An 18559-nucleotide genomic window follows, 5' to 3' on the forward strand; every position below is an offset into this window, starting at 1 on the left:
CAGCCTCGCTAGCAGGCGGCGGCGGCTCCTTCCGGGTGGAGGCGCGTGCGGTTGTTGATGGTGGCGTGGCAAAAGGTTGTTTGGTCGGGCGACAGGCGGCGCGCGCGGGTGACGCAGCGCCACACCAGCGAGCTGAGCGCCTAGAACTTGGTGACGGCCGCCGCGCCAGCCGCGTCCCCGACCGCTCGGAGCTCCTCCCACGCCCGGTCCTTGAGCGCCTCCAGCGTGTGGGCCGAGAACTGCAGCATGCGCTCGCACAGTGGCGGCGGGGGCAGCCTCTCGATGCGCCCCGTGAGGTCGGGGAACGGGAGCATGATCGGCGGCGTCGGTGTCGTCAGGCCGTCGGGAGACCAGCGCTCCAGCAAGGGCGGCGGAGCTGGAGCGTGCTTGTGCTCCTTCGGCCCCGAGGCCGAGGGGGAGGCAGAGAGGCTGTCGCGCATGATGCCTGCCCATACGTTGATGAATCTCCATAAGGCGGTGCCGTCGGAGAGCGCGTGGTTGTACGCGAAGCCGAGGAAGACGTCGTCGGTGAGTTCGGTGACCTAGACGATGAACAGCGGGAGGTGGTGGCCGTCGTGGTTGACGGTGCCGTAGAGGGGAAAGAGGGATTGGACAAGGGCACGCACGCACGCTGCTGCTACTTGACGTGTGCTGGTGGCGTCAAATGTGCTGGTGGCGTCGGCGGCCGCGGACGGCGACGAGCTCCTTGACGCCGCTGAGTTCACGCCGCTCGTGACGCGCCTGCACGCGGAGGCCGGCGGGCTCTACTACTAGAGCGCCAAGCTCGCCGGCAAGGACAGGACCTCGCCTAGCGGCCGTTCCTCGGATCCGACGCCGCCAGCTACAGCTTCTCCGCACGCCCCGGGCTCGCTGTTGGCAGCAGATATGGCTCGGCTCCCACTCCCCCACCGAGGCCGCAGTGCACGCCTACGACGCCGCGTTGCTCTGCCTCAAGGAATCAGCGGCCGCGGTGGATCTCAACTTCCTGCTCCGCCTCCCGTTCGACCTGCCCCCCGTAGCCATGTCGCCCAAGGCCATCTAGCGCGTGGCCGCCGCGGCCGTGCTTGGCCAGCATCTACTGTGGCACCAGCGACCTAGGCTAAGAATAATGGCAGTGCCTGCAGCGACGATGACAGCGACACCACCCCGCCGTGGAGTAGCAACTCGCCCACCAGCGACGTCTCCTCCCCGGAGTCGACCGTCAGCAGCGAGAGTGAGTTGGCCTACTACTTCGACGGTGACGGCGTGCTCAGCTTCGACGAGTCCAAGGTCATGATGAACGCAGCAAGCAGCCTTGTGCAGCAGCAGCAGCATGCGTGCAGAAGTAGCAGCAGCGTGCGTGCGTGCTCCAAATGCCTACTATAAACAAGGGCACTTACGTCATTTTGCAAGCCACTTAGCATCGTTACCGGTGAAAATAGACGGTAGTGATATTTACGAAAGAAAATTTTAACTTGATGCCAGATAAAAAAAGTTTAAAATTTTAAGTGCCAAATATGAAAGACCGGTTTGTTTCAGTGCCAAATAGATAATTCTCCCTAGATTAAAACAAGGGTTAGAGACTAAAGAGTGAAGATATGAAACGCTAAATCCGCTAGTCTATATCTATATATGTATCTGTATCTATATCTATACCTATATCTATATATATTTCTGTATCTGTATGTATATCTATATCCATATCTATATCTATAGAGTCCTATTATTGAGAGCTTGAGGCTTCCAATATTAATGCAGAGCCCTAGCCAGCCACCCCCACCAGCACCCCACGGAGCTAACGTGAGCGCAAGTGGGGAACCAGCCACTGATCGGACGTATAAAATCCTAGGTCAAGGTGTGTAGAAAGGTTTTTATCACGACGATGCATAAAATCTAATGGTTGCATCAATTAAAATTAATTCCTTACTACATAGAAACCTTACGCCAATTGAAAGTTTCACCCAACAAAAACTGATACACCTGACGCATGCCTGCATGCATGTAACCCAATCCAATCTCTTCTATTTTTTCATTCTAATTTTTCAACGAAGCATCCGATTCAAAAACGGTTTTCACCATTGAACTCCTGACATTTTTATGCACAATTCAAGATCCATTGTGAATATGTTTTTAAGAAATTTTTAAAATTCATAAATTTTATGAATACAAAGTTTTATGCGGCTGAATAAGCATAAAATCTTGTGAGCCAAAGCATAGAAACATGGAGACGATACCGTCTTCTCAAAAATTTTATATTTGAATCATGGCACGTGACGGCTGATTGGATGCATAGAATCAATGGTCAAAGATGCGCGGAAAAGTTTTTGGCGTCAATGTTGCATAGAAATTAGTGGTTGGGTGAATAAAAATTAATTTTATTACCGCATAAAACATCTCCACGAGTGCATGGATAACTGTTCCTACAATGTATAAAAGTCTTCCAACGGTGTATGGATAACTATTCTTACAATGTATAGAAATGTGTTTCAACATTAAATATAAATATGCTCCAACAGTGTATAGAATTGTGTCTCAGCAATGTACACAATTGTGTAGAAATGCTCCAACACTGTATAGACTTGTGTACCAACAATGTACAGAATTGTTTATTAACAATGTATAGAATTATGTAGAAGCGTATAAATAATTATTCCAACAATGTGGCCCCATTCGGATGGTATGGTTCTGGAGGAATTTGGATGGTTTGGAGGAATTTGTGAGAGGAAAACACTGTTCTGGATGAAAAAACAAGCAGATCAAGCCGGGTTTAAGGGCACGTGAACGGGTGTTCTAATAATGTATAGAAGAGTGCTCCAGCAATATATATAATTGTGTTCCACAATGTTTACAGACTTCTTTGGAATTTGAAATTTGAATTCAATTGGGTGGAAACCTATGCAACTAAGCATAATCACAGTTTCACCATGTATCTAAACCTATGCTTGCAAGCATAAAAACTATTAATTTTCCTTTCGATCAGCATCCCACCATCGTGTGGTCCTAGCTAACGATGAGTGCATTGGTGAGGATGCTGAGTGCCTCTATGTCGTCGGCGAGGGTGTCCAGCCCCGTCTCGAAGTTGCCCAGGCTACCAAGTAGCGAGCTAGCGCAACGCAGACGTCGTCCGGGCAGCCATCGCAATGCAGTAGCCGTCTGTGCCCGCCACGACACCGTCGTCTGAGCACGTAGCCGGCCACACGTCCACTGCGAGTCGTCCCGGGGCTCATGAGCCCGTTGCTGCCTCCGGCCTATGAGCTCAGTCTTTGCCTACTGCCGATTGGATCTAAGGGGGCTCAGCCTCCTCCCTGCCGCTGGACCAGCCTCCTTGCCTACTGTTGTCATCACCATCACCATCCGCCGCGCGCCGTCGTCGTCGTTCGCCGTGGCCGTCCCGCACCGTGCTGTGGCATGCGTGCCCGCGCCGCCGCATGCCCCGCTTCCCTATGGCCCGTGCACCTGACGTCACTATCCCCGTCCACCATGCGTCGTCGTCGCCATTCGTTGTAGCTGTCCCGCGCCCGCTCTCGCGCCACCGCATGCCCTTGGCCCGTGCCGTCGCGCGCTCGTGCCTCGCCGGGTGGGAGGGAGCCACCGGGGTGGGGATGGGCCACCACCACCGCCTCCATGGATTATCGCGGGCGCGGGGGCTAGTGGGGAGCTCGGTCGCCATCGGGTGTGGGGATGGGCTACTCATTGCGAGGACGGGGAGGCACTAGGGGGTGGCTGATTTAGGGGCGGGTGGCAGAGGTGTCGTCCACGGTGGATGGGTGGGGATTAGTGTGGGGGGTACGACCCCGGATACCCACGGTAGACTATATGGGCTGTGGCGCTAGGGGTGGTCCAGCCCACAAGATGAAGACTTACGGTGCATGGTACTACTCGGCGTGTACCGCAAGACATCAAGGGTGATATCGTGAAGATGCTATGAGATCTATTAGGATATGCTCGATCCCGTGATTCCTGTAATCTGTTATTACTTACTGGTTATCTCCTAGATCTAACCAACTTGTAACCCTACCCCCCAGCTATATAAGGTGGGTAGGTGAAAGGTCCTTGTGTTGTTTTGGTAATTGAGTGACAACCCTAGGTGGACTAATTGTGTTTATATGAGATACACAGGTGATTAGTCCATAGGTACATGTGTATGAGCAACATATGCCATGAAGGTTGAAATGGCTTAGAGATGTTGCAAAGCTCATACATGTGATGATGAAGGAGCTCATTACACATGAGACATGACATTGAGTCATGTGATCAAGGTGGAGAAGATCAAGACAAGACTTGGCTTCATGGACCGATTGTAAGCGTGAAGGGCAAGTCAGAGGCTTTGGAGCGACGGACCACGTGGCAGTGAAGCTTGAGCAAGACTTGGCGCCGATGGACGAAGGTAACGATGAAAAACAAGTAAAGTCAAGATCGATGAACCAATATGATCACGTGATGATATGAAGTGGATCATATCATTGTTGATCGTGTTGGTGCATGTGTTGCATCGACATTGGAGGCGATGGAATGGAATGCGCAAGGCAAAGGTATAACCTAGGACATTTTATTTCACTAGTCATAGGTGTGTAGAGAAGTTGATGACCAGGTTTAGGATAGATGGTCGTACTATCAAGAGGGGCAAACTTGTTTGCATATCGGTCATCTAGTGCCACTCGTGTGATCTAACTTTGCATCGTCCCTAGGATGGAGTGGCGTGGCAAGTTGAGTGGCTAAATCCTCTGGAAAATGATTATGAAAATGCTAACACACATACACATGGTGGTGTGCACTTGGTGGTATTGGCACATTTACAAAGGAGATGAAGTTGGAGTTGATGTTGATCAACTCGGCGATGAAACGGAGGCGAGAAGGGTTCAAAACTTTATCGGTGGAGTGTCTGTCCCGTAGAGTGTAGACAGTCCTATGGTGCCACTGGTGCCCTATACAGAAAAGGCAAGGTTTCACAGAGTGCACCGGATGCTGGTCACGGAGTGACCGGACGCTGGGGTCCTACGTCCGTCAGTGGCAGCAGAGAACGCGCAGGCGTCGGTCTTCGACCGGACGCTGGCGTTGAAAGTGACTAGACACTGGCTAGGTGCATCCGGTCACGCTGGTGTGGTGGTGCATAGAGGAGACAGTGAGTGACCGAACGCTGGGCGAGTCCGATCGAGGGTGACCGGACGTGTCCGGTCACGAGTGGAACCTTACTGGAAGTGACCGGACGCTGGGGTCCTGCGTCCGGTCATACACTTTGCTGCGTCCGGTCGCAACTTAACCGTTGAGATCGGGCACTCAGTATTTGAAGCCAGGGATGATGTGGCAGCCATCCATTGATCGGACGCTGGCAGGGTATGTCCGGTCAATCTGACCGGAGCGTTCGGTCATCCCAAAATTTGCCCAGTGAAGGTGTAACGGCTAGTTTAGCCCATGGAGCTATAAATAGAAGGTGGTCTCAGCCATGGCCGATGCTGAGCACCTCGGGGGGCTTTGTGTCTATGCTTGTGAGTGCTTGGGAGTCCTCCATCTCAAATATGCTTGATTGTGATCATTCGATTATGTGAGAGAGCGATTCTAGTGAGATTACATCGTGAGGTTGCATCAAGTAGCACTAGGTGATCAAGTTGCAAGCCGTTGGTACTTGTTACTCTTAGAGGTTGCCACCTCCTAGACAGCTTGGTGGTGGTCTCCGTCGAAGCCCGCAAGAAGCTTGTGCGGTGCTCTAGAGAAGAGATTTGTGAGGGGCATTGTGCTCGCCCCGCAAGAGCCGTGAAGAGCAACTCTAGTAAAGCGTGTCATTGACCTACCCTCACTTTCAGGGTAGGTTCTTGTGGTACCCGACGTGCGGGCTTGGTGGGTGATGCCAATTAGCCGTCGAACCACCAAGTGAGCGGTCGACACAACGGGGACTAGCGTGTTGGCAAGGATGTGAACCTTAGGAGAAAAATCACTGTGTCAACTTTATTCTTCCCATTGGTTTGTATCCTCATTATACAAGCTTATAATTACTTTCATATACATTGTGCTTGTGTAGTTGCTCTTGTATTTAGTTAGCTTGTGTAGCTCACTAGTTACCTTCTTGCTTGTATAGCATAGAAGTAGCTCTCTTACGTGGCTAATTTGGTTTGTGTAACCTTGTTAGTCACATTGCTTAGTTTGTGTAGCTAAGCATTTGCGCTCTCTAATTTGGCATTGGTTGCCTTGTTATTGAGCATTGCTAGTGAGCTTAGTTGGCTTTGTGCTTTTGCTTACTAGCATGTGTAGGAGCTCTTTTATTGCTTGAAATACTAGTGGCATAGGTTTGTGTGACCTTGCTCCTAGAATTGGTTAGGTGAGCTCTAGCTAACCCGGCACCTTTGTTGCCTAATTAGGATCTTTGTAAGGTGCTAGAGAACATAGATAGAGGGGTATAGTCTTGGCTAGACCGATAGTTTTAATTCCGCACTTGTTTCGGTGAGCCGACGCGATTAAATTTATAAATGACTATTCACCCCCCCTCTAGTCGCCATCTCGACCCTACAGTAGGGGACCCCTCAAAACACACGCCTCAAAACACACGTAATATCATACGATAGCGAATACAAACCAACAGACCATAGGAGTAGGGTATTACGTCGTGCAGACGGCCCGAACTTGTCTAACTCTTGTGTCTCTATTGCCTTCTTGTTCTTGATTACACGCACCTCTACTGATCAATCTACCTTTGTGAGGTACCATTCGAAGGACTGCTAACGATATTCCGTCAATAGTTAATGCGCCAGGTGTAACACCTCTGGTGTTACGATCTTGCTTAGTGTTTAGATTAAGGCCTAAAAGAAATTAACAAAATAAGTTTTCGGGTGTTAAAATTTTAAACTCACAAGAAAGGATGATTAAATTATAGGTCTCATTTTTTTACAAGGAGAGAAGCGAACAGGATATTGCGAGTTAGTTCAATTAATGTGTAAACATGTGTACGAGATTCTAATAAGAAAAATATGATAAGTTGTCTTAGATGTTCGGCATGAAAAACGCTTTCTGTAAATGAAAATGTGACATAGCTTATAATTAGAAAATGCCATTTTTGAAGAATTATAATGTACAAAATACTTATATAGTGCTTTAATATTTTGTTCCCACGAGTTAGTATGAAGTATGGACTTGGTCATGACATGTTGTCTAGTTGAAATTGATGAAGTTCTGACCTTTTAAAAATTCAATCAAAAGTGTTAATGGTTGTTTAGTTCTAATGGGACTCTCGTCCTTTTCTAAGTCTGAAACGATGATAGACAATGCCGTTTTGGCACCTAGATTCCAACAAAAATGGTTAAGCACTACATCCATGTTCTTGCGCCATTGGTTGCTTCCAACTTAGCACTTGGGCAAGGTGTAGGTCATAGTTGAGTTGGATGTCAACTTGAACTCTTAAAAATTGCCCAAACTTCGATTAGAATGCACTAGAACCTTATCACCGGTGCTCTGCTCATGAACCGATCACCTTGGCATCCTCCTCTCTCCCTCTCTAGTCACTCTTTGGTCTCGACGATTGCTTCGCTGGATAGTTAGTGGTGTGGACTTTAGGTTCGTGTAGTCGGTTGACCTTAGTCGAGCTTTTAAACGGTTTTTGGTATGCTTTAAATAGCATGCATGACACCTGTTTTTTGTCTTTCGGATTGTGTTCACGGTCACCGTGCACTGTTGTTGCCTGGCCATTCATGGCCATGGCCACGGCGTGGACCGATCTTGTCGGTTGCCTACCGCGCGTTGAGCTAGGTTGGTCGTGATCGCGTTCTGCTGGGTCAGGATAGCCACTAGGCTGCTATTGTGTGGCCATAGTTAGCGCGTGGCCAGCCACGATGAGCGCGAGCCTGGTCAGTGCCACGATGGCAGCCGTGTGGTCGATGTGGCGCCCGCCTTGTTGCTCAATCTAGCTACCACGTCGTGGCCCCACATGCCTTCTGTTCATCGTATCTGAGTCGATGGCCTCGGCCGCTGTGGCGAGGGTGATGGCCTCTACCTCGCCTGTCCCCACTAGCCGACATCGACGTGATCGATCGAGCTTGGCTGCTCTAACACTAACGTGTCGCGCCAAGCACCCACGTCGCATTACCGAGGCGTAAGTACTCGCACTGTCCCCACTAGTTGGAGCTGCCCTGCCTTAACTTGCTCGGGTCGCTCGTGCGCACGCTCCATGGCCGCCCATGCGCTTGATCGCTGCCTCTTCGTCCCTTGATTCTCTTAGCTCAAAGCTTTCCAGTCCAATTCCTCGTGTCTGCGAGTAGAATAGGAAGTTAGCTGGGCGTCCCATTCTCATCAAGCTCAGCCATGGTCTTTTGGTGGTCAATTTCGGGTTTTCCTCGCCACCGGTCATCCCGCCACCGTGGGATGGCATGTTTGGGGGTAAGGCGTTACGCTTGGTTTTAGTTTGATTCAATCCGAATATAGGCTCATCTTGATACCCTTGTGTCGGTGCTCGCCTTAGCGCTGCCTGGGATGCCGCCGGTGGTGAGCTGACTCATCAGTGTCCGCCCTGAACACCGCTGCCCTGTCAACTCGCACATGGCCAGTGCTACGGGGGTCATCTCTGACTTCACCACCACCTCAACCATGTTCGTTGTAAGCTGCTGATTCTCAATCGCCCCCTTTTAGTCCATTGATTGTGTTAGCTCACCAGACCACTCACGCTGCCATGGTGGTTGGGCCACCACCATGGGTAGCGCTATAGAAGTCACCATTTAACTCCTAATCACCGCCTAGGATTGCGTCTTAGCTCTGTGGCGCTTGTCGGCTCGATTGTGGGGCTAGTGTTTCATTCCGGTGGTCGGTGTATGTGCGCTGCGCTGGCCGGAGTCACGCTGTCATGCATAGGACACCAGGGACCATCCGTGGTGAGGACGAGATAGTTCAGGAGCTTAGCTGCAAAGCGCGTCTCTTGCTAAATAGTGCGCAAGTGCTCCACGTAATAACTCGCTAGGTCAGAGGCTCTTTCGCAAGATGCGCTGGAGCGCTCGCACTGCAGGCCTGTCAGGCCGACCTGCTACACGTGTGGGCTCCCCGTCGTGGGCTGTTTTAGTTGCTGGCCCAAATAGTTGGCCACCGGCCTTTTCTTTTTCAAAAGCATTTTTAAAATTAGTTTCTAAGGTAAACTTGTAAATTCAAGATAAATTTGTGTTGATGTCCAAAAATAGTGAGACTAATTTTGTTGGACTCCTAAAATCATGATCTATATGCTAGTATATTTTGTTCATATAGTTTTATAATATTCTTAGGAGTTATATAATTAAATTGAGATACTTAATATTGTGAAAATATAAAATTGTAGGAATTGTTGTGATAAATTGGTGGTAGTGTTGGCTCTGAAATTTTTATAGTACATTACTAGCAATATTAGGTGGTCACCGTATTTTTTGTAGCTCTATAGGAATTAGTTTGTTAAGGTAACTAAATGAGCCCTAGTACGAAAATATATAGTTAATCAATCTAATGTCAAAAATAACGAAAACATTTTCTGGGAATGAGCCTTACTTGGTGACATGGATACATAGACTAGCACGTTAGTGCTATCTCATTAGCTTGTAAGGCGTAATCGAATTTCTAAGAGTTTCGGTTGTCGTTGATTATTTATATCTATGCGTTGCATCCACGTATATCATAATAGGAACAACGATGGATCGTGGAGATGGTCGGAGTAGCGGAAAAGATGGTGCCTTGATGATCATGCCACCATGATAGAATGCTAACTTTTGGTTATATCTTACTCAGGCAAGCCCCGGTGCATAACCCCTACTTTTCTACACTTTATATTATGTTTGTGCATTAAGTTTTAAGAAGTTGAATGAAACCCACTTGCATATATATATATATATATATATATATATATATATATATATATATATATATCCTATGAGTCTTACTAGTATAACAGGATCATGTATATTGCTATGCTACAAGACTCCGGTAGAAGTTGAGTGATTGTCTATCACCCGTGAGAGATAGGAAAGATATTGTTATTGCTATTATATTATTATCACCTGGGAAAATATATATGAATGATAATTAGAGATTGGGTGGAATGGTACTTTGGATCAGGACTTGGTTTGGCATTCGAGCGAGGCTCGGGTTGCACTTTGTTTCGCCTGTGTCAATTAAGGATCGGCCGTTGCAATGGATGGTAGTTAGGTCACATGCTTATTATCCTAAACACATACTTGTGTATGGACGTGGGAAGGCTCATTGCTCTCTTGTCATAGGTTCCGGCTCTTTCTGGACCAACTGATTGGAGATGGGGATGGTGGAGGTCTAAGCACCGCATTGAGTCCGGGACTCAGGAGCGGGGGCTTGGAGTCCAAGTTTGGACGAGGACCTAGACCCCATGACAGGAGGGTAGTGGGTTGGTCTTGCTTGTGCCTAGGGTACAAATGGGGCGTGTCTTTTAGGGTACCCAGCTAGGATATATTGGTTCGCGAATCGCCGGGTGATCCGACACGACTTTGTCTACAGTCTAGCACCATAGTAAGAACTGAAAGATGAAAGATGATAAAATAATTTTGATTGCTTACCACCTGCTTGATAGTAGCACATGTGCTTACATAGAACGGTTAGTTAATGAACTAATGCTAACTGCTAATAAAATTGAATATAAGAACGCATGTTTAGTAATGCTCCCGCAGATACAATAACCCACAAGCTAGATAGGCTTGCATATCCTTGGAGTCTTTTCTTTCCTCCTGACGGGTAAGTCTTATGGAGTATAATTGAGTACTCAGGGTTTGTTCTACCCTGTTGCAGGTGATAGGTGGATGCTAGAGCTGACTCTTGTGATGATTTCTCCTGGTGGGCTCAGAGAGGATTCCTTTATGCTACGATCATAGTTTTTTTATAACTCTCACTGAATGTTTTTATAAATAAAAGTTTTATAATCTATTGTCATAGCTTATATATCAATGCTTCATCATTTTAATGTTTAACTTGTCATTAAATGATTTTATTTCTGCTAAACCTCTAATCACATATTTATATTCTACTGTTATAAACAATAAATATTATACTCTGATGTTGCATAGAAAGTGATGTAAGAAATAACTTAAGAAGAATGTAAGCTTTATTCTCTCATTTGTGATCCTGATGGAAAAATGTGGATTTTTGGGTTCTTTCTTGGGGTGTGCTCGACGAAACTACGTATTTTAGTGTCATCCCTTGAGTACTTAGTGTCTAATGGAAGATAAGTACTCCTGGGAGGCATTAGATTAGGCGGTTCTACCACATCAGGTAGGGGTGTGCGTGCTATTTCTATAACGAACAAGATGGTACACTCTTCAAGCTCTTTGTCCTCTCCAGAGCCCGGCCAGATCTTTACGGTCGGATCGATCTCTTGGGTCATCAATGCTGATGGAGACGAAGAGATCTTCAAGCCGGTGCAGATTGATTCTACGTCGACCACACCAATGCCTGCAACAACAGATCCAATCTCAGAACCACCTCCAAGGTTGTCTTCACCAACAACTCACCACCTACTGCCCTGCTACTCAAGGAAGCAGGTCGGCAACGATGATCTGATCACATCCATCAATCAGGTTGGCCAAAAGCTCGCCAACTGTCTTTCCCTCACGGAATCGGCTCTGACCACTCTAGTTCGACGTCGACCACCTTCCAGTTCCAATCTATCGGAAGCCGATTGGCAAACTCTGAGGTATACGGCCACCATCCATTAGGATGCCCTAAGGGACAAATTCGTCAACTAGATTGGAGACATATATCTTCTCACCGACCCGATCGCTGACCAGCTCTCGCCAACTGTCAATATGCTGCAAATCAGCCAATGTCCTAGAGAATCCCTCCACACCATCCTAGAGGAAAATCTAGACTCTGAGTCCCAGGGCTCTACAGAGATTGTCGCCGAAACTGCTACCGTCCAACCTCCTTTTTCACCCTTCTATGGAGGTGGGATTTTTAATGTCAGCATCAATAGCCCTCCGTAGGATGGAGAAACTGATGAGGACTGCGTAGCTCGAGTCAACAGAACGCCAACCGTGCGCAGCACCGAGCGAATGAGGCCACCATTGTGCTAGCCGAGGCTACTCGCAACGGAGAACAACTCAACTTGCAAGGAAGGCAACGCCCACTCCGCCGCAACCTCAATGACGAATTCGTCCATGTCGACGGCCATGATGTCTACAACACCCCAAGCGCCAACTTGGCCGTGGTCGCTAATGAGCTCGCTCAGCTTGAGCAAATGCTAGAAGTCACCAAGGTCGCCACAATGCTTAAAGTTGCACACAGCCAGGTCAACGAGATCCACCGGGATCAAGGACCTTCCTACTCGACAAGCTCGAATCACTGATCCAACAAGCCAAGATCCAATCGCCACCCCAGCAGAAGCCATTTCACCAACCAACATCGTGATGATAGACAACCCCTCCAAAGGGAAGCTAGGGGGAACCATATCAACAACCCTCGCCAACATGACCAAGAAGTCGATCAAGATGTTCGAGAACACATCAACAACCTCCGGGATGCATGATGTCACATCGATGGGCATCATTTCTCTCGGTATGAGGAGGAAGTACATCATCGTCAAGAATATGAGCAAGAATTCGGTAATCCGAATGCAGCCCTCCAGCCACTTAACTTCGACAATGCTCCCGATCCCAACGGTGATGATCCCAAAGGGCCCCGAGCATTCACGAGAGCACTTCAAACACTCCAGTAGCCCCGTGGTTTTAAAATCACTAGGGTCAAGACCTACGAGGGGTGGATGAATCCCACATAGTGGCTACAAGCTTATGCCATCGCTGTGCGTGCCGCTGGAGGAGATACCAGTGTCATGGCGAACTATCTTCCCATCATGCTCATGTCGACCGCAATGAACTGGCTCATGAGCCTCACCCTAGATTCCATCAAATCTTGGGGACAGTTGAAGAAGGTCTTCACCGACAATTACATGGCTACGTGTACTCGACCGGGCACCAAGCACGATTTGACTCGTATTTATTAGAAACCCTACGAGCTTCTCCGTAGCTACATCAAACGTTTTTTCGAGATGAGGAATTCTATTCCCAACATCATGGAAGCAAAAGTCATCACTGCCTTCGTTAGAGGACTCCATCACCGCAACCTTCGCTCCAAATTCAATTGTAAGCCACCAAAGGGGATTGGTGAGATGACCGCAACCGTCGCCGTGACAACAGGCCAAGAAGCTCGAGGGCCAGGCAATTTCATCAACGTCGACCAGATAACACCATACACCACCGACCAGATGTTCTATCTAAAGCTAAGTCACTCTTTAACATTTTTCTAAATATTCCTCAACCTTCATATATCTCTATGATGTTTCTCCGAGCTGTTTTCTCCATGTTTGCTCTCCAAACGAGTTCCTTTTATGTATACCATCTTAAAGATGACATACAACTAAGTCTAAGGCAAATCCCCAAATAGTCATGTTGATGATTGGATGTTTCTAGAGACGGCCCTGTCTCTGGCTTCTCCCTACACGTGCACAGGGGCGAAGCTAGGTTATTGATAGGGGTTGCAAATGCACCCCCCAAAATTTGTAAAAATAGTGGTTTTGTCTAGATTTTCACCATATATGCACCCCCAATAGCAAAAGTCTATGCACCCACAAGACAAGTGCACCACCCTCTAGTTTACTCTAGCTTCGCCACTGCACATGCATGAGCACCTACTCTCTACGTTAGGGGTGGTTGGCGCGGCTCCTTAGCGACGCCCTGCTCTTTCTACATGCACACGGGCTCCGCGCTCCGCGTTATGGTTAACAGGCTAGTTAGGGCTGGAGACTCAGCTATACACTAACTGGTCAGATGGTTTATATTAAATATAAACACATCTCCTTAAGAAAACTTAATGTTTACAATATATTTAAGATATTCTTCATCAACTCGCCGACCAACCACATTCTCACTTGTGTTACCAGAAACAGCCCTGTTCTCGATCTCACTCCTACACGTGCACGAGCGCCAGCCCTCTACGTTATGGGTGGTCGGTAGTGGCTCCTCAGCGACGCCTGTGCTCTTACGCATAAACGAGTGCTAAACACTCTATGTTATGGAGTATGGGCTAGTCAGGGCTAGTGATGCGATACAGAACCAACTGGTAGAAAGTTACTCATATTTAAAATACACACGCAATATCATACGATAGCCAATACAAACCAACAGACCATAGAAGTAGGTTATTACGTCGTGTAGACGGCCCGAACCTATCTAACTCTTGTGTCTCTGTTGCCTTCTTGTTCTTGATTACGTGCACCTCTACTGATTAATCTACCTTCGTGGGGTACCCCTCGGAGGACTACCGACGATATTCCATCGACACTTAGGGTTTTGGAGAATATATAGGACATGGGAAGGTGGGCCGGTGGATGGGCTGATGGGCTAGCGGTGGCTGGTTGGGTGGGAATCTGGTGTGCTAGCGGTGGCTGGTTGGGTGGGAATCTGGTTTGGTGGAACCAGAAAACATAGGTTTGGGTTGGGGCTTCCCATAGTTATTGGAAGCCCTAAGTTGCCAATAACATATCTATATTTATATCTATATCTATATCTATATCTATATCTATATCTATATCTGCATCTGTATTTATTTCTATGTGTATATTCATATTCTATATTTCTTATAAAGCTAATCCTCACCACAACATGAAAAAAATCAACATCATCAATTGAATTTGTAAAAGTTTTCCTATGTATAATCAAACAGGAAAAAACTAGTACAAGGAGAGATACATGAGTATAGCAAGGAATCATGCATGTGAGAAGTTAGTGATCACTTCTAGAGATGAAAGCAAGGGTTGGAGACTAAAGGTGAAGACAAAAAACGCTAGTCTATCTATATCTATATCTATCTCTATATTTGTATTTGTATCTGTATCTATATCTATATTCATATTTTACATTCTCTATTCTATATTTCTTATTTCTAAGTTATATAAAGCTAATCTCCACCATAAAGTCTATCTTAACATACAAACCATCCACATCATCCCCACTAACTATTCGCATCATCTTCCACTAATAGTCATGTCGTCCTACTAACTTTCAACCCCTTAATTGCAAGTTATTCACACTATCTCTACTTAATTTCATCATAAATTCTTCACAATCTATTCACTAACATTCATTTATGATAGTTTATCTATTCAGATAAGTAAATATAAATTGTCTAATTTTATTAAAATCATAAGGTATCCATCTAGTTACCTAGAGGAGGAAAACGATTAAAAGGTTGATTTTGCTTTATCCAACGATCTATCTTTCATTGAGTGTATGTTTATTAGTTTTGCTCATCTTTTAAATAGCCGATAGCTTTAAACAATCCAATTTAATCAAATATTTTTCCATTTTGAAGATGATCTCTCTAATCTTATTTGTAACCATGTATCACATCTTGTTAAGACATTTATTTGTGAAATATAGGTTGATGCTTATTGGAGGCCTAGGGTGGGTGAAGAAAAAATAGCATTCGAGCACTTTGTTTCTAAGTTGTTTTAAAGCACTCACTCATATCTCCTAAGTTTGAAACCCACAAGGCACTCGTTTTGGTTTCGTAATATTTGTCTTTTTTTGTATTTTTTATGAAAAAATGACAGGTGGCATGTGTGATATGGATGCCACCTTGTTTAGTTTTTTTTTATCAAAAGTAAATTGAATCTATCAAAAGTAGGAAATTGTCACGACTTTAAGATTGTCATCTTGTGGGTGTGGCATCCAACACAACATACACAAAAGTAGTTGGAATGTGGTGTATCTCCCATAGTTAGAATGCATTCATAAAAAAATATGTGATGTCTTTATGAATGCCTTCAAAATTAATGCATGTTGCATTCATATTGGCATCTCATATTTTTATGCAAAATTCAGAACATGTTTATACATTGATTACAAATTTTTTGTGAATTTTACGTATTTCCAAATATTATTCTCCATTGTCTAGAGCTAACTCTATTTTTTAAAAACTTCTAAAGATGCTTTCACGAGCTTTAAGTATTTTTATTATGTTTTTCTGTATCCCAATCTATCTCTAGGAAAAAAATAAAATTTAAAAACTTGGAGAGGGGTTTTTATGTAATTTAAAAACATTATCAAGTATTTACCTTTTTTTAACTAAAAAGGTTTAAAACCACCTTTAAACAATTAAACCCACTCTAAACTAGGATATGAAGGTAATTTGAATGGTTCTAAGAGTTGAAGGGCGTAAGATAGTTTTAGAGTGAGAACTAAAATCAGGCAGTTATAAATCTGTAATATTACAGAGATATAGAATTGACCTTTTTTCTTTTTGATATTTCTTTTTCGGCCCATGTGTAGTGAAGAGCCTGGGCCGAAAACAAAACTCATTGTCGGCCAACGTTGGGGCTCACTCAGGCAGCAAAAACCTGCCCGAGCTGAGCTAAGCACGCTGTACGCCCCGTACCAAATCGATCCATGAGACAGGTAAGTTGGCCGAAGAGTTTCCTTTTCCTCTAGGCGTCGACGTCGGCACCTTCTGGAAGTACACCGGGCGAGAGGACGGCAAACGCAAGCCTCCAACACTCATCCATGCCGTGCGGTTGCAGTTGCATGCAGGTACAATTAACTTGCCGGCGACGGACTCCGCGCCCCTCCTGCCGGGCCGTTCTCGTCGCGCCGTGCGCGGCCACGACGGCGCATTCGATGCTGGGCCGCCGTGGTGGTTGCAGTTGCAGTGCCTTTACTTCCCGCCACAGGACTCTCTCCTGCAAACACAAGCTCTCCCCCACCGGCCACCAGCACGTCTCTCGCGCGGTCCCCGTCGTCCCACCGCCGACCAGAACCCACCCGCATCCGCCGCTAGCTGCCGGGCTGCCGGCGGCGAAGGCGCGCGTCTCCCCGCTGACACCTCGGCCCCGCCACGAGTCCTTCTGTCCCTCGTAAATATCACGACAGATGTGTGTGCGTGGCCACGCGACTGACAGGTCGTCGCGCACCCGGTGGGCTCCACACGTCAGGGACCGGGTGCGTGACGACCCTGTCCCGCAATCCCATCACCTTCAGGACCCCAACACCAAGATCGTGTCTCCGTCTCGCTTGTTTTAAACACACGGGAAGGGAAGAGGACGACGACGGGTGGACAAACAGCCTTGTCAGTCCCGCTCGATTCGAGGAGTGAGGAGTCCAACGCCACACGAACTCCTCCGCGCGGACGGCGAGGCGGCGGCCATGGGGGAAGCCGCGGCGGATCCGGCGCCGGCGAAGGGGAGGGTGGCGCCGCCGATGTCGTGGCGGACGCGGCTCTCCGTGCTCGCCGCGGGGTACGTCACCGACGCCACGCGCCGCGCCGACGGCACCGTAAACCGCCGCCTGCTGGGCGTGCTCGACATGGGCGTCGCGGCGTGCGCGGCCCAGCGCAACGGCGTCGCCTCGCGGGACGTCACCATCGACCCGGCCGTCCCCCTCCGCGCGCGCCTCTTCTACCCCTGCGCCGCTCCAACCGCCGCCGGGGACGACGACGCGGAGGTGGAGCGCCCGGCGGCGGTGCCCGTCGTCGTGTTCTTCCACGGCGGCGGCTTCGCGTACCTCTCCGCGGCGTCCCCGGCCTACGACGCCGCGTGCCGCCGCATCGCCAGGCACGCCGGCGCGGCCGTGCTGTCCGTCGACTACCGCCGCTCGCCCGAGCACCGCTTCCCCGCCGCCTACGACGACGGCTTCGCGGCGCTCCGCTTCCTCGACGACGGCGGGCCCGACGTACCCGGCCCCGGCGCCCCGCCGATCGACGCCGCGCGGTGCTTCCTCGCGGGGGACAGCGCGGGCGGCAACATCGCGCACCACGTGGCCCGCCGCTACGCGTTGGACCCGTCCGCCTTCGCGAGCCTCCGCCTCGCGGGCCTCATCGCCATCCAGCCCTTCTTCGGCGGCGAGGAGCGCACGCCCGCGGAGCTGCGGCTCGTGGGCGCGCCCATCGTCTCCGTGCCGCGCACCGACTGGATGTGGCGCGCGTTCCTGCCCCACAGCGCCGACCGCGACCACGAGGCGTCGTCGCCCGAGGGCGCCACCGCGGGCATCGACGCCGCCGCCGCCGCCGGTTTCTTCCCGCCCGCCACGGTCGTCATCGGCGGGTACGACCCGCTGCAGGACTGGCAGCGGCGATACTGCGACGCGCTGCACGGCAAGGGGAAGGAGGTCAGGGTGCTCGAGTACCCCGACGCCATCCACGCCTTCTACGTGTTCCCGGAGTTCGCCGAGTCCAGGGACCTCATGCTACGGATCAAGGAGATCGTCGCCGGCAGCAGCAAGTGATGGCATCTGTCGCTGAGATGCTTCTGCGAGCAGAGGATTAGGTAGGTGGATGCATATGGTATTGTGTTGAGTGTGATGTGGACTGGGATGGTGGTGTCTAGTGTGACGTGGTTCTCATCATGCAACCCGTGGGGACGCGTCACAGTTGCACTAGTGTGAGATCACGATGACGATCGAAAATGGTCTTTGTCTTGTCATGGACGTGGCAGCAGGCCTATGAATAACCATCTTTCGGCATGTTCGCTGAGGCTTGTTTGGCTGATAAGTTATGACTGAAAGTACTATTGACTAAAAAAATACAGCTTATAAGCCAAACAAATCCAAGCAAACGAAGTGTTTATGTCATGTGGGCT

At 48.6% G+C, this 18559-nt stretch overlaps 2 protein-coding genes across 2 annotated transcripts; both read left to right on the forward strand.

The window, feature by feature from the left end:
• The first annotated feature begins 459 nt into the window (after positions 1–459).
• Positions 460–1365, forward strand: LOC136479700 (ethylene-responsive transcription factor ERF014-like). The gene is made up of 3 exons (XM_066477474.1): positions 460–528; positions 881–1015; positions 1099–1365. The coding sequence occupies exons 1-3, from the start codon at positions 460–462 to the stop codon at positions 1363–1365; spliced, it is 471 nt and encodes a 156-aa protein (XP_066333571.1).
• Positions 1366–16373: 15008 nt separating this feature from the next.
• On the forward strand, positions 16374–18443 carry LOC136481793 (probable carboxylesterase 18). Its single transcript, XM_066479084.1, has one exon. The coding sequence runs from the start codon at positions 17130–17132 to the stop codon at positions 18204–18206; it is 1077 nt and encodes a 358-aa protein (XP_066335181.1). The 5' UTR covers positions 16374–17129; the 3' UTR covers positions 18207–18443.
• The last annotated feature ends 116 nt before the right edge of the window (positions 18444–18559 follow it).

Source organism: Miscanthus floridulus, chromosome 9 (assembly GCF_019320115.1).
Source record: "Miscanthus floridulus cultivar M001 chromosome 9, ASM1932011v1, whole genome shotgun sequence".
NCBI lineage: Eukaryota > Viridiplantae > Streptophyta > Magnoliopsida > Poales > Poaceae > Miscanthus > Miscanthus floridulus.